A 20,000-nucleotide genomic window follows, 5' to 3' on the forward strand; every position below is an offset into this window, starting at 1 on the left:
CAAGGATTCCTGCACCCATTGTCGTGTCGCAACCAGTAAAATTTCACTTGATAGGCTTCAAAGTTCTCTCTTCAATGTGGCTTGGTTAAGGTTGGAGAAGAGCCGCTTGAACTCAAACACTTCATTCTCCTTCTAGGGAGGCGGATGAAGATGACCTCTGGGAGAAGCATTTCTGAAAGGCTCTTCTTTGATGGCGTTGAAGTTAAGAGTTGTGGTGAGTGTGTAACAATTTTTTTCTCGAAGGGATCAAGAAAAGGGTCGGAACTTGAAAACAAGCACTAGGCAATGCCATTTCCATGTTCCGTCGTCCTCTCGAGCTCATCTTCGGCTTCGTGGGTCATCTTCCTCATATGGGTCATCTGCTTCGTGTGGGTCATCTTCCTCATATAGCTACTACCACCGAACTAGTCTTCACCGAACTGGTCTTGTTCTCCCGGTGGGTCACTTTCATGGATATTTTCCAGTTTCTAAAATTCCAAATCCACTGGCCCTTCGCGACAACATCTACTATAGTTTTAAGCAAAAAATCAAATACAAACAGAACCCATGTTAGTTTTTCATTGGAAAAAAAAAACAGGAAAATGAAAACATTTACAAAATCATAGGAAGGGAGGGACGTGCTTCGACGAAGGGAGGCGCTTCAAGGGGAGGGACTTCATGGAAGGATCAAGAGAGGAAACACAAAAAGGGAGGGAATTGCAAATAAAAAGTGAGGGAAGGAATGAGGGCACGTTGGCTTTGTTGTCCAAAACGGTGCGTTTTGTTTTTTTTTTCCACATCAGCAGCCGCTTACACAGCGCTTGCACGAGGCGACTGAACTTATCATTTTTCTTTAGGCTTTGCTACATACAGTCGCCACACGTAGTCGGCGTGCAGTCGGCTGTACGGAATGAATAAAAAAAAATTATAAAATTTTTTTTTTATATTCAATGGGACCTACATGAATTATAAAAAGTTATAAAAAGAATTTTTTTTTTCATGTAGGTCCCGTATTAATTTTTTTTTTACAGCCGACTGCACACCGACTGTATCTCCCGACTACAAAAAGTATTTCTCTTTTTCTTTTCTTTATATATGTTAGTTGGCGTACAGAAATTCATACCTGATCAATTATCTCCCTTTCTCGTATATAGTCTTATTTTCCCTTTTCCTATTGAAATTGTGTTGTCTCAGGCTCTTGCTAATCATATGGGCCTGTTCGTCAAGTGGATAAGGCTTACAATAATAGACTTTAGTTTGAACTAGAGGCCCAAGTCGTCTGTAATCATCATACTCGCCGTTCAGTATTGGGCCATGTCGGCATGAGCACGCAACTGAAGGCCTGATATGTAACCTTAACGTTGGACCGCTCAAGTTTTGTGTTGTCTGTAAAGAGCTCTGTCGTAATTCGTAGGGACACTTGAATAAACCGATCCAGTACATCAGATTTAAGTTCTTAACCCCAAGAACTTCAGTTGGAAAAGAGGCCCAGACGACCTTTATTTTGTTCTATTACGCAGTTTTAGCAGAGACAATGTCCATATTCAGCTGCTACAGAATGTATGATCGTGTCCGATGAATTAGGGTCTAGATGCTTGTCCAGTGAGACTTTTTTTTCCTAGAAATTATTGTGACTTGATTATTAGGTTTTCTTGCAATCTTTTTTTGGAGTGTTTGCCGATTCTACTACTAATGCCAAGGCAAATCCAGTTCATTCAAGTCTTATGCAGTTTCTTTGAAAAATAGTTTAATCCTACTATAAAAAAAGGTTTTTTTTTTTTTTTTAAATTAATTTATTTATAATAGGGTCTACTTTTTTTTTTTAAAGGACTATATGGAATTTGCACATCCTACACCTGCACAAATAATTTCGTATCACATTTGGTGGTCTATTTACGTACGGCCTACTGTAGATGCTGGTAAGAAATCATGATGCATGTCCTTAATCCCTTATAATCCAATACAAGGACTCCATTTTGTGATGGCTAAAATCAACTTATTTTGCAGCTTTTAATTTTGAGAAATGATATTTATAGTTGTAAAGTGTGTAAGTATTGCATAATCTCTTTTTAAAAAATAAGTAAATTTATAAGCCCCATATAAAAAAAATTAATTTTTTAATAATAGACATTATTTTTTTTCAAATCGATTGAGCGATACTTATGCACTCTATGACCATATACAAGAATGTGGAAAATAATTTGTAATTTGGTCTCTTTCTTATAAAATATATTATGGCCACACTCAAAAAACTCTAGACTTCATAACTCCAAACTTTAGTCCGTCTAATATCGGGTTACCTTGAGGTGAAATAACTTGCGTGAAAGTCCTTATGATCAGTCGTATGCATGATGGAAGCTGGATTTAAGCCAACAGCTTAAAGCAGAAAAAGCTGTTACAAGTCCCGGATGATCATGATGATGAAACTGTTGATAATTAAGGTTAATTAGCAGTATTCATGCATGAACATTAAAGTATTGTATGTATGGTTGAAGAAAAGATCAACCACTTGCCAGCCTAGAAAAAGAAATAACAATAAATAATAAAGATGGTCTGCATGTGTCTGTGGTTGAAGAATCTCAGAGAGAGAGCAGAGGCACATGGGAGCAGGAGGGCAGGTGGAGATCAAGATTCAGAGCACTTGCTTTTATTAATTAATGTTTTGAGGTGATCAGCAGCAGCTAGCATTAACAAGGAATACCATGGATTCACGTCCCCGCGGATTCCTCCAAAGAGGGAAATGACGTTGCCCGCGGAAGCTAATTTACACCTTTAAATTAAACATATATAGAATTCCCGGCGGCCACCGGCCTCCTCCTGATCTCCACAAATATATACTTACGTGAATATATATATGGATGATTGATGGTGGGTCTAACCCACAAAAAATGATAACCAAAAGCAACAAATGATTTCTCCATCAATGGCTAAATGACACGTGCTATATAATATCCCGATGAATATATACTTAGGGATAATGAGATAAGATGAGATGGTTTTAAATTATGAAAGTTAAAAGTTGAATAAAATATTATTAGAATATTATTTATTATTATTATTATTATTTTGATATTTAAAAAAGTTGAATTGTTTATTATATTTTATGTAAAAATTTAAAAAAAATTATAACAATAAGATAAAATAAATTAAAAATATTTCTCAATCAAAACGCCGTTATTCCACACAAAGACTAACCCGGCCGTTACTCATTCAAAAAGGTGATTACATTAATATTATTAATGTAACTTATAAGGAATGGCCGAGAGATTCTCCTATTTTTTTAATATTATTGTGCAATGAATTCACTACTAGTACTACATGAATTCACCACTGAAAAACCAAACCTACTCAATTATATATATATATATATTTGATCAGAATAATGTTATACACTATACTGTTATCTTATTTTCATCTTATTATATAAAATGTATCATATTTATTACCATTAGATGATAAAGAATATTCACCTAATAAAATATCATTTAATGGTGATAAATATGTCACATCTTATATAATAGAATGAAAATAAAATAGACGTATAGTGTATAGAATTTTCTATTTAATCACGTGTTAGGTTTTTTTAAGACCACAAAACCAAAAGTTAACGCATTATAATTTATATATATATACCTTCCATTTTCTGATGGTATTACACTCCAGCATCTAGCCATGGAGGCCAGACACGTTCATGAGAAGCATGCATTCATGAAAACGAGGTTAATTGGCATGGAGTTTGTTGGCCTTACCGTATATATGCTCAAATCCCTAGCTAGAGTGGATAATTTTTCAGAACACGTGCAAGGATCGAAGATGACACAGAGAATATGGATTCTTAATTATGAATATATATAGAACCTACCCGAAATTGATCTCCAGCCATGCCGGCCAGTACTGCCAGTCTCGCATTTATTAATTATTGGATAATTAATGCAATGTCTACCTCATATATGTTTTCCCGGAATGAGTGAGAAATCTAAAGCAATTGTTTATCAATATTTTTCCAGCTTGGAATCTGGATATTCATGTTCCCAAGTTTCCTCGTCACACATGCATGGCCTTTCGAAACATTGGGTGGCAATTTACGTCTGTTTGAGACAACTCATCTGTTTTTCAAATACTCATTGTTTTCAGTCGACGTCATCTTCTGATCATGGTGGTGGCCGCCAGCAAATACTTAGTTTTTGGCTGCAGATGAGGCTCATTGATGGTGATGAATGTTTTATATATATGGCTGATCAACGCTAGCTTGTTTGACAGCCAACATGCATGACTCCATGAGCAGGATCTTCCTCTACACACATAACTAGATTCACCGTTTCTAACAGGTTTGAATTCTAATTGGGTTGTATTTTGATAATTTATCATGAAGACCACAAGTTTAGATCATATGAATAGTCAATTATTTTTTACTCACGTTTAAAATTCAGAGGTAAACACTGAGGCCTAAGCAAAGCACTAATATTTAAACTTCTGGTCAAATGCCTGTGGTCTGACTGACACAACCTTTAGCGTCCAAAATGGAAGCCTGGAGTTCGAAATTCCATTTCCACAAATGTATCAAATATATATATATATATATATATATATATATATATATATATATATATTTAAACTTCTAATGATTTATTTTCCATAAACTTCTAATATTAATGATCATGTAAGCCACTAGATCATCAGCATTATTATTATAAATTAACCTTTTTATTTAGCCAACGAGCTGGAAGAGGATCTGTCCCCCTTTGTTTTACTTTTCTTTCGTTTTACAATTTTTTTAAATGTTAATATATTAATTTATGTATAATTTTATAGTATTTTTTATGCTTTATATGGATTTTTTTTTTTCCTGTCTTGAATTGATTCTCGTTTTTAATATCTTCTTTCGGTTTTGTATAGACTTCTAGCTTTTGTAAGTTATATATGTATATATAATATCTATTATTATAGAGTAGTGTTCTTATTTTTTTTATTCTTTTTATATTTTCTAGAATTTTTGGATTTTCAAATAGATCTTGGCTTTTAAAATTCATTTTCTATTTTTAATTTCATTTTGATTAGTTGACTGATACGTACCTGTATTATTACCCCAGTGACACTTTTTAAAAACCTAAGGATGAATTGAATTCATGATGTTAGCATATACAATAAAATAAAATAATATTTATAATCGTAGAGTTGATAAGTAATTATTTAAAATTATTATGTAAATACGAAATTGACATTAAAAATTAATTAATTTTTAATAATAACCTCTATTGTTCTTTTTAAAACGATTATGCAGGTGCACTAATATACCAATCATTACTCAATAACAAAAACATATTTTCATTTAATTATTCTAGTCACGATTTAAAACTCTCCCTCTCTCTCTCCAAAGCAGTCGCCGTCTTTGATCAGTCTGTGCACCCATCGCCTCCTGATGTTTCTGCAAAACCCGTCATCAGCATGAGAATGAGAGCCAGACCATAACCCACCTACAGCACCATAAATTGTTGCGGAAAGATCTACAAAGCATAGGGCCATGCATGGTATTCTCCAATGACATGATGGCCTTCGCACCATCTCATAGTTTCAATTTCCAAAGTCAAGGAGATGGTCAAGATCACCTCCCTTCCTGCAACACCCTCCGCGCATGTCTTCCTCAACAATACTATCACGGTATCTCTCTCTCTCTCTCTCTCTCTCTCTCTCTCTCTCTCTCTCTCATATGCTCAGTAGTTTGGTATGGATCTTATTTATGTGCTCGATCGGTTGCTGCTGAAGGTGGTGCGCCTTCCTTGATGAAGAGATCGATGTCGTTTTCGGGCATTGACAACAAGTGTGAAGAAGTGCATGGAGATGATGAGTTGTCAGATGATGGAATACAGATTGGGGAAAGGAAGAAGAGGCTGAGTTTAGAACAGGTAAAGGCGCTTGAGAAGAGCTTTGAATTGGGAAACAAGCTGGATCCAGAGATAAAAGTGCAGCTGGCTAAAGCTTTGGGCCTGCAACCAAGACAGATAGCTATATGGTTCCAAAACAGGAGGGCTAGGTGCAAGACCAAGCAATTGGAGAAAGACTATGAGGTCCTGAAGAAACAGTTTGAATCCCTCAAGGCTGACAATGATGCTCTTCAGGCCCAGAACAAGAAGCTTAACGCAGAGGTATATTAATCCTGCTGCATCAATGGATGTGGGTTTAGCTTGTATTTACCTGTCTAATCATCAATATATATCATATTGATATTTGGTTTTCAATAGGAAAGAGAAACTTGAAGTTTATGATCTGGGAGTATTTTAGTAGTTCTTGCTTATAGTTTCTTGGCTTTCCTAGCTATGCGTTTTAGTGTTTTGAGTGCATGAAAATGAAACTTTTCTTCCTCCAATTATACTTATTAACACCAGTATAGGTTTTCTCTGGCAAAATGAAGATACAATTTTTCTAGATCCAAATTTGTGTAGAGAATTCCTATTACATTTAATTGCTAGCCAGAATATTGGTGCATCATGTGTCTTGGAGAGCGCCTTAATTTTAGCTGGGTTCTAAAAGTCATGATTGATTCCCCCATTAACTTTTTAGCTTAATTAGTTGATTGCTGATCTGAAGAAGTGTCAGTGTCTGAAGTATTTCTCAGGAAAAAAATATTATATTAATGACAATACCTCTTAATTAATTATCTTCTACACTGGAAGTAAAGATCCAGAAGTTTATAGCTTTATGTACAGTATCCTCGTTCTCAACTTCTCCATCGATTAATCATGTTGGTTGCTTGTTATATATTGCGATGATGCAGTTATTGGTTCTAAAAAGTAAAGACCAGACAAATGAAGCCGGGTTTAAAAGCATGAAGAAGGAAATCGAGTATTCTTGGAGCAATGGGAGTGAGAATAGTTATGATATCAACTTGGATAACTCAAGAACACCGATAACGAATGGCCTAATATCTTTACAATTAAGCAGTAAGAACCTCTTCCCCTCATCCCTTACAAGGCCTACAAGCATGCCCCAACTCCTCCAAAACTCATCAAGATCCGACCACTTCCAATGGGTGAAAACTGGCCATATGACTCAAGAAGAAAGCCTCAGCAACATGTTCAACAACATCGAAGACCAGCATGATTTTTGGCCGTGGCCCGAGCAGCAGCATTTCCATTGAAGCAAGCTTCTCAAACAATTGACACTCCAAAATTTACGCGCTTCATTTAAGGGCGCCTGGGTCTTTTAATTTATGTTGTATAGATTTGAAATATCTAGCTGCTCCAATTTCAAGTGTGCTGGAAATCAGTTTGGGAGAGCGATCAAACTCTGAAAAACACACTATGTTTTTCTTCATTTTCTGGATTTTGATACATAAGCTAGGTTGAGTGGGTTTCCAGCTCTGGCATGTAGGCTATGAAATAAAAAAACATGAGTTTTTAATTGTTTGTTGATCTGGAATCATGAGTTTGGAGATTGCACTACAAAAAACAATAGTATAGAAGCGCTTAGGGAAAGTTTTCAAAGATGAGGAAGAAGGGGGACTGACCTCATGTATCAGCGATTTAGGATTGATGAGAGCAAAATCTAGGTGAGTATAGACGTAGACAAAACAAGAAAAAGGGTGTTGGAATTCAGAGCTCGCATTCCAGGAGGAAAGAAGCCGAGGAGAAAGGAGGAGAAGAATGCAAATTAGAGGGCTAGGAAACGTTACTGTCTCTTCGGTTCGATTAGCTTTGAAGGGGACGTTTGTAATTTTCATCTGACAAGGGAAGGTATCCAACCGTGTACTCCTTCTGTACAGGACCCATGTGATCTACTGCAACATTTGCCATGATTTGACAAACCAGTAGACACAGCACGCACAGAAGATGCTAATTAATGCTAATTAATTTGAAGAATAATGCTAATTGATAATCCTTAAAGCAAAAAGACAGAATTTACTACATTTTCCAATTTGGATACGTAGGCTTTGACGCTAGGATCCGATCCCAATGCACAGGGATATATTAAATACAAAAAAAGTTCAAAATATCTGAACGGGACATTAATGCTTATATGAAACGAAAAACCAGTTGGCGTTATGCTTACAACAACGGGATTCAATGTTCAACGCATATTTAAAACGGACCACTGCATGGCCATGCAGGAAATTTGTTCTGGCAGCATAAGAGGATTGGTTGTGTCGGAGCCAGGAAAATATAGAATAAAAAACAAAAGCATCGTTGCTTGACAAGGCTTTCAGTTTGTTCTTGACTGCATAGTTTTTCCCATGAGGACTGAGAAGCATGAGTACGGTTAACCAGATTTCACACCAGAAGCTAAGCATGATAGAGTTGAATGATTGCAATTGCAAAGGGGAAGGCAGATGATATGCCCATTGCTTTCAATTACACCACCATATTTTAGCGTACTAGGAGCTATGAAAACAACAGAGGCAGATATGGAGCGGTATCATAGATACAATGTTTGAGATTTCTCTGTTTTTTAATGGGAGATAGAGGCAGAGCACATGTTTGTTAGATTGGTCAACTGTTAAAATCATTTATAAAAGAAAAAAAAAATGATCTTTATTAATTAAAGAATTTGGCGATGGGGTGATCTGTTTCCACATTCAGAACCAAGAAAACACGTACATTCCTAAATTATGTTTCTGTTAACTGTTAACACCATTAAAGAACATAAAAATGGCAGCGAAAAAAATACCAAAAAGTAAGAGATGCATTGTAAGGGACTATTTAGAGCCGTCTCAATTCTTGCTCATTCGAAGAAAGATATGGGCATTATCTGACGGCAGAAATGTAACCCATTGAAGAATCTGTCACGGGGAATGAACCCAGAATTGTAGAACCTTGATATAAGTACCAGACTTAAAACTGAGCACTTGGCGGTATTTGGTTTATCAAAGTAAATCAGCCTTTCAACCACAGTGACAAATTTGTGAAAGAAAGACGAGAGGTAAAGCCATATATTCAACCTAATTGCTAGCATTCCGTGATTGAGTTTCAACTTTCACTCCTTGATCCAACCATGGCTATTGGCTTCTTGTGAGAAAGAAATTTTTGGGACACGTATATCATTGTAAGGCGGGATTTGGTGCGGCGTGGCTTTCTTTATATCTTTATAGGTGGGAGTGAATAAAAATAAATTGATATAAATTAGCATGAAAAGATCAATTTACCTGAGGCAATATAACCATTGGTGCCCGCAACTAACTAATATTTGATTGGAAGAATCAAGATCAAGGAGTTTAGCAGTGCCGAAGTGATAAGACAAAAAAAAACTTGCAATTTCGAGTTTAACAAGACATCGCTAGTTGATATATCTAGATGAATAATCGTTGGGATGCGTTTATAATACATGTAAGATAAGACGTGCTATGCCTTTAATAATGATGTTCACTCTCTTGCTCGAATCCAATTCCACACCTTCAGCAACATTGCTTAGGACACTAGGCTTCCCCTTTCCATATACTTAAAACTAAAAACATCAATCATTTATATAAACAAAACCCATGAAACTTCACAATATTTTGATGTCAGATCTCTGTTAGTGCCCTCACCTCATTTATGAAACTCCTATGAAAAGCTAGGTTCTCGGCTTCTACCTGATAAGTGTTGCTAGTGGGAGAGTTTTTACTTTTTAATGCAATTTGTAAAATGGAGAAATAACCACGATTTATTCCAGCACTTTAGTATAGGTTCCACATGATGGTGCCATCATAATGTCCACCGCATGCTTTAACGCAATTGACTAGTATATTGCGTGCAGTCAAACCATACCAATGGTGTTGTCCTTTGTGAGAGTGGATAGGCAACCTCTCTTGGCATCGTATCCACGGGAGGTCATAAACAAATTCCACTTGAAGAATATGTCACCTTGTTCGTTCAATTCTCCACAATGAATTCTTCGATTTCTATTCCTGTATGTCGGGCCCCTCCTTGTAGTCTTAGCATAACTTCATCTCCAACTTTGAGTGAAGTTACAGGAATTGCTGTTTTTTGCAGCCCATTTCCTGCAGAAGACAGAGAATCAAGGTTACACTCTATCATATCAAGGAAATAGGTAATGAACTAATAAATTTGACCAGAGAAGAAACCACTTGCTACAGTCAGAAAAGACCTTGATGGGGACAAACAAGAGCAACAGTCTCTGCATTCTGTAGAAGGATGCTGTACAAAGGTTGGTCATCCGAATCTCTCTGCAACAGTAAAAGGTGTGAAAACTAGGGCTGGTTTGGATATTGAATTGAGATGAAAAATCTAAATCTATATGGGCAGAGTATTTTTTTTAGGGCCAAATATGACAATGGTAGACATCCTTCTCTCATTAAGCAGTCAAAACAAGATACAATTCTTTGGAAATCTATAATATCCCTCCTTCCTGAGGTGTTGAAAGGTAAATAAATGGTTGGCTAGAGAAGGTAATATCTCCTTTTGGTTTGATGAGTGGAGAGGCACGGGCTGGCTTGTAAATGAAGTGGAAATAACAACAATTCCAGATTTGAGACTATGTGAAGTGGTGAAGGATGAGGAATGGGATTTACAGAAGCTGCAATTTCTTTTCCAAACAGGTGTGGCGTATATGTTCAATCCAGTTGGGTATGGTAGAACCTGGCTACAAAAGACGGAAGCTTTGGTACAGGCCTAAATAGATTAGAGAGCATTAACAACTAGCTCTAGTAGACTTTTTATTTGAAAAAGAAAAAAGAAGAAGAAAATTAGCTCTGGTAGAGAAGTAATAAATTCAGACCTATCTACAAATTCTGGGAGCTGTGAAAGACAGGTAAGATGACAAGCAGTGTCCGACCAACCTCTTTTTTTTGGGGAGTCAGGGGGTTATGCAATGTGAATCTAGACTATGGAGACACTACCATAACTAATGGGATAGGAGATATTCAAACTACCGGGGAATGCAAGGTATAGGTTTGGAAGAAGCGTGTACGTATCCTACATTATTTAGTTGCTGAGAACCGATGAACTTCACTTGACTAATTGTTATGAAACTTGCTCTCAGCCCAGCTTCTTTCATTATGTTTTGGGGCCATCATTTTGCAAGTAAAAGAGAAATCAAAGATGCATCAAACCATATATGCATGAAGTAAACAGCTGATGGATTTGAAATAACATCAAGAGATCACTTTCTTTCCAAGTTTATAAAATATGTACCTTTGCCTCAACAAGAATTAGTGGTCTAGTCTCAATCTTCACACGCCCAACAATTGCAGTTCGTTGTTGGCCTTTTTGATCAACTACTATCACCTCTTTGCCCGATTTTAACTCAGAAAGGTAGCAAGTCTTTCCCCCTGGAATGGCAACATAGGTGTGTACTGGTCCCTGTAAAGTTCCAAATGTACTTGGTAAATTACATAATCACAAGAATACCAAACCCAGTCATCCAGGAAATGGCTCTGACAACTTTCTGCCATTCTTAAGAATATATTCACTGACTAATTTGTTTCTTAGTTTTCCAAAAAGGCAAAAAACTGGCTGTTCAAGGTTGGATGCTCTTTTCACATTAGAACATTAGAAAACACATAAACTGCTACATGTTCCCCAGGTGCTAAACTGAGACAAAATAAACTTTTTGTAGGACTGAGTACCAGCCCTCTATCAAATTTAAAGCCAAAACTTACTGCATTAACTCGAAAAGGCCTGCTTGCAATATAATTTGACTCCAAGCATTCTGAGTGCACGAGGAATAATCCCCTTGCAAAAGATCCAACCTAAGGAACACACAGGCCATAAAAGTGATGGCATCGCACTCAATTGGCTCAACAGTAGATCATGAGGGGAAAATTATAGAAGAGAAAGTGGAAAAATACCAGAAGTCCTTCACCGGGTCTCATGAGGCTGCAAAGATCGACACAAACTCGATCTCCCATTCCAGCAACTTGAACTCGAATTACAGTGGCTTTGGTCAAGCTCAAAAGGTTGTTCACTTCATTTCTTCTGTCAAAATAGTCCTGAAAGAATTTATTAGGTAATTATCTGTGCCTTACACTCAAGAAGACCTATCCTAAAACTAAATACCTTTAGCTGAAGAACATCTTCAGCGTCTTCAACTTTTAAGATAACTCCACCCAGACCATGCTCCAGGGCCTGTGCAAAAAATGGATATGAAAAGGAAGTCAAGATGCATCTTCTAAGAGCCAAATTGACAATTTTAATAATCGAATATTGAATTTCACCAGCTGTTCCTACTCTTGTACAATATAAGTTATACCTCAAGGAAGACTTGAGCTTCAGAATGATTTTTTGAGATCGCAAACACTTTTGTTTGATGGCCTTGGAATGCTGCAACAATATTCTCCGCTGGAATTACCTTTAGAGACAAACAAAAAAGAAAAAGCCATTGGGTTTATTTTGAAAATAACACGTACTAGAGATAGGTTAACAGGGTGGTGCTGGAAACAGAACTGCGGCACAGATTGTCCTAGAATTTAAAACACCCATAAATGTGGCCCGATATTGCACAAGATCTCGCGCGTTGGTACAATGAAAAGTACTGTACATCAGGACCACCATGTTCAATAGCTAATGGAAACAACAGAAAATTTGCATTGATAATGAATCCTGAGAAGTTTTCATCAAAACAAGTGAAATAAAAGGAACTTTTCAATTTATTAAAAAACTAGTCTAGAGAAACTGTGTTTAACAAGATCCATAATTATTATACAACTTCACACAATATCTGGTAACCTCCAAGTCATGGAGCAATTGGCCAAGACTTTGCATTGTAACTACCCATAAGTGAAAACATTTTTGACTTTAGAGATATTCTCAGATACAGATAAAACTGATTTATTTCTGGCATAACTTAAACAACTCCATAAACGCTGTTAGTTGACATGCAGTACTTGAAGGCCAATTAAAGAGCGTAGAAACAAATTTCATAAGATAGGAATTATGATGAGCATCCAGCAACAAGCAAACCTGCCAATCTAGTAAATCAATAACAACATTCTCCGCGTGCCCAATTGCAGGTTGCAGCTGCTGTAATTCTTGGGGATTCGAAACCTCAAAAATCGTGGCAACCCTTTTACTCTCACTATCAAAAATCTCTCCCTCTTCAGCATAGAGAGGACTTATTAAGGCAATGGCTGCAAACCACATAAGCAGAAGGGAAAACTAAGAAACTAATATACCATATCTGCAGAATAGAATAATTCATTGTAACGAAGAAATTCAAAAGAACAGGAGGAGGTACTATGAAGCTTACAAGACCACTCATGAGCAAGTTGTCGATGTCGAGACGAGAAAACGAAAGTATTCCATCCTCTCTCCACCGAGGCCGTCAGGACCTCTTTGTTTTCCGTCCAAATCCACACGCTCTTCGATTTCTCGTACGAACCAGAAGACGACGTCATAGACGAATGAGAAGCACGCATTGCGACAGAAGGAAAGTTTTTAGAATTCGAAGAATGGTGTTTGGCCCAGGAATTTGATCTGCACGGGTTCCATTTATCTGCGAAGATTCGTTCAGCTAAACTAGAATTAACCAAAAGAAAAGGGAAAAGAACAAGAAAGGGCGTGGAAAAATTGAGTAGCCGGATGAAGTTGATTTACATGGAGCTTGAACCAGTTCAAAGATGGTAATTTTGAGCAACGGAAGAACCAGCATTGAGAATCGAAGTCCGACAGCCTAACCAAAGAAGCAGAATCAGAATGTATAGCAGCTTCATGTCGTAATTAGGTTGTGGTATCCTATTCCTATTCTCGAATGAGGTAAAGAACCTAAGGTCAAGTAGAGTAGGAGCCAATGAAGACCTGCCATTTCCGCACGAGTAGATAAACCTGAAACTTTTCATTTAAGTCCAATTAAACGATCTGTCGTCAGACTCGTCCTAAGTTTATAATCTGATAAATAAAAAAGTCGCTGAAATTATTAAAAAATGTTATTCATCCCGTAAATTTTTTTAATAAAAGAACGACGAAAAAATGATAATTAAAAAAGAGCTCGAAAAATCTCTCGAGAAGAACAAAAAGCTTGAGTTTTTTTATATCTTTAAATAATTTTTTAATAAAAAAAATTCACAACATCATTAAAAAAATATTTCGTTAATTATTAAATTAAAAAAAAAATCACTTATCGGTACCCAATGTCAAGACCGACCTTTGATGAGTTTAGTGTTTTCTATTAAAAAAACAACACACATTACAATGTATGAAAAAAAAGTTCCATAAATATAATTTTTTATTGATAATTATTACTTATGATAAAGGAATACCGTGTATAAATATAGAGAACTTGAAGGTTGTATAGAAAAAAAAAAAAAAGTTCTAAAACCAAGTTTCTATAAAATAACTAAATATTATATATAAACACATAATATAACGATACTAAGAATTAATGTAAATATATTAGTGCCAGATAGAAAAAAGACTTGCGCGATCCTTGGAGAAAAGAGTTATTATATGTTTAGAAATGAAAAACTTATCATATGTCTCATGGCACCATAGTTGGCTAAATTAATGCATTATCTTCTTAATAGATACAACCATAATAACATTTCATGCACCTATTAGAATGATCTAATAGAAATTGTCATTCCTTTTTTCAACCCCTTTTTGTTTTGACTTAATTTTACGAGGAATATTACAAAATACAAACAACTTTGTCACATTTAGCACCTAGGTTGCATTGTGTTAGTTCGAACACAACTTCCATAGCAGAAAATTAACGAGAATAATGTCCAACTAGGTTGAGCTGATAGTCATGGTGATTTCTTTCTAGTATAAGAAAAGTGCCACAGGTTGAAGGCAGGCATCAATATTATGTATAGATGAGGTTTGTGCAATATTGCCAATTCGAGATATCATAAATTTCTAAGGACTCAGAGTCAGAGATGTTGGGGACTGGTCGGAGACAGAGATGAAACTAAATGAAAGGAGAGACAAAATTTAACGTGGTTCGGCAATTGCCTAAATCCACAGCTGCTGTGATTTCACTACAAAATGATTTTTACAACAAATTCTCTCTCTCTGTAAACTCTCTCTTCTCACCCACTTGCATTCACTCTTCTTTCTTCTGCACACACCCTTCTCTTCTTGATATCTATTCTGCACAATTAAGCTCTCCTATTTATAGGAGAGCAATCCGTGGGTTGCATCAATTAATGCACTAGAGGATTGATTAAACTAGTGAAGTGGGTTGATTAAACTAGAGGATAATGGTGAGTGGGTGCCTAAGCCACTAGTTATTGTCTAGTGCACAACCCACTAAGCCACTAGTTTATTGTCTAGTGCACCACCCACTAAGCCATTAGTCATTGTCTCCAATCATAACAATCTCCCACTTGGAGACAAATGAGTCTACATATCTTCATAGCAACCATCACAGCAACTTCAAGTCATGCCTTTAAGTACGGAGGCCAACTGAAGCTACACACAGCTTCAGTTTGTCAGCAGTAACCCCTTTTGTGAGCATGTCTGCTGGGTTCTCTGCTCCTTGAATCTTCTCAAGTATCAGTTGTCCACTATCAAGAAGAGATCGGATAAAATGGTATCGCAACTGTATGTGTTTTGTTCTGGAATGAAAGGCTGGATTCTTTGCAAGAAAAATAGCACTCTGACTATCACTGTACAGAATACCTTTTTCATTCTTCTTTCCCAATTCTTCCAAGAATGACTGCAACCAAACCATTTCCTTCCCTGCTTCAGTTATAGCAACGTATTCCGCTTCTGTAGTTGAGAGAGCAACAATCTTCTGTAACTTAGAAGCCCACGATACAGCTGTACCACCCAGCGTATACACAAATCCAGTAGTACTTTTTCTGCTGTCAACGTCACCTGCTAAATCAGCATCTACATATCCCTGTAGTTTTAAACCTGCTTTCGTAAAGCATAGTGACGTATCTGAAGAGCCTTGTAGATATCTCAAAATCCACTTGACTGCTTCCCAATGCTGCTTTCCTGGATTACTCATGTATCTGCTCACAGCTCCCACTGCTTGTGCAATATCTGGCCTTGTACAGACCATGGCGTACATAAGACTACCAATAGCAGATGCATAGGGAATTCTGTTCATGCATTCTTGCTCTTCCTCCGTGTTTGGCGACTGATCCTTAGTTAGTCGAAAGTGACTAGCTAAGGGTGTGCTTACTGGTTTCGCCTTATCCATGTTAAACCTTCTGAGCACCTTCTTTACATACTCCTCCTGGGAGAGCTTGAGAGTATCATTAGACCTGTCTCTAATAATTCTCATACCAAGGATTTGTTTTGCAGCACCCAAATCCTTCATCTCAAACCGCTTTGACAACTGCTTCTTCAGTTCATTGATTTCCTCGATGCTTGACCCTGCAACGAGCATATCATCTACATATAACAGTAGGATAATATAAGAGTTGTCAAAGTTCTTCATATAGCAACAATGGTCGGCCTGCAGTCTTGTAAATCCATTACTGCACATGAAGTTGTCAAACTTCCGGTACCATTGTCGTGGAGCTTGTTTTAGGCCATACAAGCTCTTCTTCAGTTTGCAAACTAGATTCTCTTTTCCCTTCACTGAGAATCCTTGTGGCTGGTGCATATAGATGTCTTCCTCCAAATCACCATGAAGGAATGCAGTCTTTACATCTAACTGCTCAAGATGTAGATTCTCTGCAGCCACAATTGCCAACACTAGCCTGATCGTGGTCAACTTTACAACTGGGGAGAAAATATCTGTATAGTCGACACCTTCCTTTTGTTGAAACCCCTTCACGACCATTCTGGCTTTGTAGCGCTTGCTACCATTGTGCTCTTCTTTAATTCTGTACACCCATTTATTGTGCAAAGCCTTCTTGCCTTTTGGAAGCTTAGTTAGCTCCCATGTCTGATTTGACATCAGTGACTCCATCTCATCTTGCATGGCTTTCTCCCACTTGATCGAATCTTCAATTTGTAGAGCTTCATCATAACTTTCCGGTTCACCACTATCTGTTAGCAAGATGTAGTATAGAGATGGTGAGAACCGCTGTGGTGGCCTAATTGTCCTTGAAGATCTTCGAATAACAGTGAGTGGTGTACGTTGTTTGATCTGTGGATCATCATTCTCTTGATCCTCGTTCTGATCAGTGTTGACTCGAGTAACATCAAAGTCAACAACCTCAGGTTTCTTTGGCTGCTCCTCAGGTTCAGCTTGTGACCTGGCTTTGTACAGAATCTGCTCATTGAAAATTACATTTCTACTTCTGATGATTTTGCGATTTTTATCATCCCAAAATCGATAGCCAAATTCTTCATCACCATAACCGATGAAAAAACATTTTCTGGATTTGGCTTCTAACTTGTTACGATCAGTAGAATCTATGTGAACATATGATACACAGCCAAAAACTTTCAAATGGGAAAGATTTACCTTCTTTCCGCTCCAGACTTCCTCTGGTAGATCGAACTTTAAGGGAACTGAAGGTCCCCGGTTAATCAAATAGGCTGCAGTGTTAACTGCATCAGCCCAAAAACATTCAGGCAATCCTGAATTCAGCCTCAAGCTTCTGGCACGCTCGTTGAGAGTTCTGTTCATGCGTTCAGCTACGCCATTCTGCTGCGGTGTCCCGGGAATAGTCTTTTCAAATCTAATCCCATTTGCAGCACAAAATTCTTTGAACCCTCCATCGATGTACTCTCCGCCATTGTCTGACCTCAGACATTTCAACTTCAAGCCTGTTTCATTTTCAACCATGGCTCTCCACTTCTTGAAAGTGTCAAATGTGTCAGATTTATTTTTCAAAAAATAAACTCATACTTTCCTGCTTGAGTCATCAATAAAAGAAACATAGTACCGCGATCCTCCAAGAGAAGCGACTGGGGATGGCCCCCACAAATCTGTGTGCACCAACTCCAATTTTGTAGATTTTGGAGTTCTGCCATTTTTCAAGAAACTAACCTTTTTCTGTTTCCCAAAAATGCAACCTTCACACATGTCGAAATCAGTGGATTCCAACTTTGGTAACTTCCCCTTGGATAATAGTACTTTCATTCCTTTCTCACTTATGTGACCAAGCCTTTGATGCCATAGGTTGGCATTTGCGTCAACAATTGCAACAGTATCTCTAATGCTTGAAGTCATGTATAGAGTACCTGTTTTTGTGCCTCGAGCTACTACCATAGGTCCTTTTGTTATCTTCCACGTGCCACCGGTAAATAGTACCGAGTGCCCATCAGTATCAAGTTGTCCTACAGAAATCAGGTTCCTCGTGAGCTTTGGAACATGTCGCACCTTCTGTAGCAACCATGCACTTCCATTGGGCAGATTGATTTGTACATCTCCCATGCCTTCGATTTCCAACGCTTCACCATCTGCTAAGTACACCTTCCCGAAATCACCAGTGACATAATTCTGCATGATTTCTCGGTGTGCTGTAGTGTGGAATGAGGCTCCTGAATCTAACACCCAAGATTCAATTTGGTTGTCGATTGAAAGGAGTAAGACATCTTGGAGATCTTCTGTTGTGGCATTAGCAGAGTCATGTTCAATCTTCTTCTTTGCTTCCTTGCAATTATTTCTGAAGTGGCCAATCTTGCCACAATTCCAGCACTGTACTTGTTTTCCGGACCTTTATTTGCTTCTGCCTCTTCGGGACTTTGACCTGCCCCGATTTGAACTTCTACTAGCTCCTCTACCTCTTGTCTCGAGGTTTAAGGCAGAACTGGAAGTTGATGCTTCTCCTGTATCTCTCCTGCGAACTTCCTCGCTAAGAATGTGGTCCCGGATTTCTTGATACTTCATCTTTGTTTTGCCATAAGAATTGCTAACAGCTGTTCTCATGGCCTCCCAGCTTTTTGGCAATTGAGCCAAAGCAATCAGTGCACGTACTTCATCATCAAATTCAATCCCCACTGAAGCTAATTGATTGATGATGGTGTTGAACTCATTCAAATGCTGAATAACTGGAGTTCCTTCTGCCATTCTCAAGTAGAATAGCTTGTACATCAAATGCACTTTGTTATTGGCTGATGGCTGCTCGTACATGTCTGATAGAGCTTTCATCAAATCTGCCGTGGTCTTTTCCTTTCCCACATTGTGTGCAACTGATCTTGACAGTGTTAGTCGAATGACTCCCAACACTTGTCTATCAAGGAGACTCCAATCTTCATTGCTCATGTCATCTGGCTTTCTTCCTAGGAGTGGAAGATGTAGTTTCTTCCCATAGAGATAATCCTCTATCTGCATTCTCCAGTAGCCATAGTCTGTACCGTCAAATTTCTCGATACCAGCACCTTTAGCTTCTTCTCCAGCCATAACTTTACAAATGAATTCAAATTTGAATAAATAAAGATCACCGTTGTGTCTGAAACACTCGAATTAGTTGAAAACGAGTCCGGAATCGTCAAAATTGGATCAAAATTGAGTTTAAATAGGCCAAAACAGTTTCGGCCAACCAGAGTGCGACAAGTGGCAGTCAAACGGCTCGGCTCCAGTCAACGGCTCGGCTCCAGTAAAACAGCTCGGCTCCAGTAAAACGGCTCGGCTCGGCTCGGCTTGGCTCGGCTCAGCCTTGGGTGCGCGTGGGGACACGTGAGTTGCACTATATGCACGCGCCAATCTTCTCGGGGCGCGTGTGGGCTCCTCCGACCTCCGTTTCCGATTCCGTTTGCAGCAACGGATTCGTCTTGATGCAAGGAACACCCTGGAGTTGTCAAAAATTGATTTTGAGCAACCTGAATTTTTACCATAGAAATGAATAGTACCTCACTAAGTAAGTTCCCAGGAAAGATTGGAGGGTCACAATGGACACACTTAAAATTTCCAATCTCCTAGACAGAACCTCCTTAGACTGTACGTATCCACACTACCACACCAAAACTCCACCCCACAAACAGAACCTAGTGGCTCTGATACCAGTTGTTGGGGACTGGTCGGAGACAGAGATGAAACTAAATGAAAGGAGAGACAAAATTTAACGTGGTTCGGCAATTGCCTACGTCCACAGCTACTGTGATTTCACTACAAAATGATTTTTACAACAAATTCTCTCTCTTTGTAAACTCTCTCTTCTCACCCACTTGCATTCACTCTTCTTTCTTCTGCACACACCCTTCTCTTCTTGATATCTATTCTGCACAATTAAGCTCTCCTATTTA

At 37.9% G+C, this 20,000-nt stretch overlaps 2 protein-coding genes across 4 annotated transcripts; one reads left to right on the forward strand and one right to left on the reverse strand.

Annotated features, from left to right (window-relative positions):
* The first annotated feature begins 5,320 nt into the window (after positions 1-5,320).
* Positions 5,321-7,377, forward strand: LOC122303821 (homeobox-leucine zipper protein ATHB-20-like). The gene is made up of 3 exons (XM_043115795.1): positions 5,321-5,637; positions 5,743-6,122; positions 6,752-7,377. The coding sequence occupies exons 1-3, from the start codon at positions 5,505-5,507 to the stop codon at positions 7,112-7,114; spliced, it is 876 nt and encodes a 291-aa protein (XP_042971729.1). The 5' UTR covers positions 5,321-5,504; the 3' UTR covers positions 7,115-7,377.
* A 1,854-nt stretch (positions 7,378-9,231) lies between these two features.
* Positions 9,232-13,694, reverse strand: LOC122302480 (3-dehydroquinate synthase homolog). Of its 3 annotated transcripts, none has more exons than XM_043113764.1 (10): positions 13,503-13,690; positions 13,156-13,419; positions 12,870-13,036; positions 12,160-12,258; positions 11,967-12,035; positions 11,759-11,899; positions 11,570-11,659; positions 11,103-11,270; positions 10,057-10,135; positions 9,232-9,949 (listed from the first exon to the last, which is right to left on the reverse strand). In XM_043113764.1, the coding sequence occupies exons 1-10, from the start codon at positions 13,555-13,557 to the stop codon at positions 9,822-9,824; spliced, it is 1,260 nt and encodes a 419-aa protein (XP_042969698.1). In that variant the 5' UTR covers positions 13,558-13,690; the 3' UTR covers positions 9,232-9,821. The 3 variants fall into 3 exon arrangements, with proteins under 3 accessions (XP_042969698.1, XP_042969700.1, XP_042969701.1); XM_043113766.1 differs by having other exon boundaries at positions 13,156-13,401; positions 13,503-13,689; XM_043113767.1 differs by lacking the exon at positions 10,057-10,135 and having other exon boundaries at positions 9,764-9,949; positions 13,503-13,694.
* Between the last annotated feature and the right edge of the window lie 6,306 nt (positions 13,695-20,000).

The sequence above is a fragment of the Carya illinoinensis genome, chromosome 3, assembly GCF_018687715.1.
Source record: "Carya illinoinensis cultivar Pawnee chromosome 3, C.illinoinensisPawnee_v1, whole genome shotgun sequence".
Lineage (NCBI taxonomy): Eukaryota > Viridiplantae > Streptophyta > Magnoliopsida > Fagales > Juglandaceae > Carya > Carya illinoinensis.

What these genes read in the sequence shown, in the direction of transcription:
- LOC122303821 (XM_043115795.1), top strand. Translation starts at nt 5,505, where the DNA reads ATGGTATTCTCCAATGACATGATGGCCTTCGCACCATCTCATAGTTTC. An exon ending in TCCTCAACAATACTATCACG is followed by an intron (nt 5,638 to 5,742) that starts GTATCTCTCTCT and finishes TTGCTGCTGAAG; the next exon opens with GTGGTGCGCCTTCCTTGATG. An exon ending in ACAAGAAGCTTAACGCAGAG is followed by an intron (nt 6,123 to 6,751) that starts GTATATTAATCC and finishes GCGATGATGCAG; the next exon opens with TTATTGGTTCTAAAAAGTAA.
- LOC122302480 (XM_043113764.1), bottom strand. Translation starts at nt 13,557, where the DNA reads ATGCTGGTTCTTCCGTTGCTCAAAATTACCATCTTTGAACTGGTTCAA. An exon ending in TGAACTGGTTCAAGCTCCAT is followed by an intron (nt 13,420 to 13,502) that starts GTAAATCAACTT and finishes ATTCTAGTTTAG; the next exon opens with CTGAACGAATCTTCGCAGAT. An exon ending in TAATTCTTGTTGAGGCAAAG is followed by an intron (nt 10,136 to 11,102) that starts GTACATATTTTA and finishes TTACTGTTGCAG; the next exon opens with AGAGATTCGGATGACCAACC.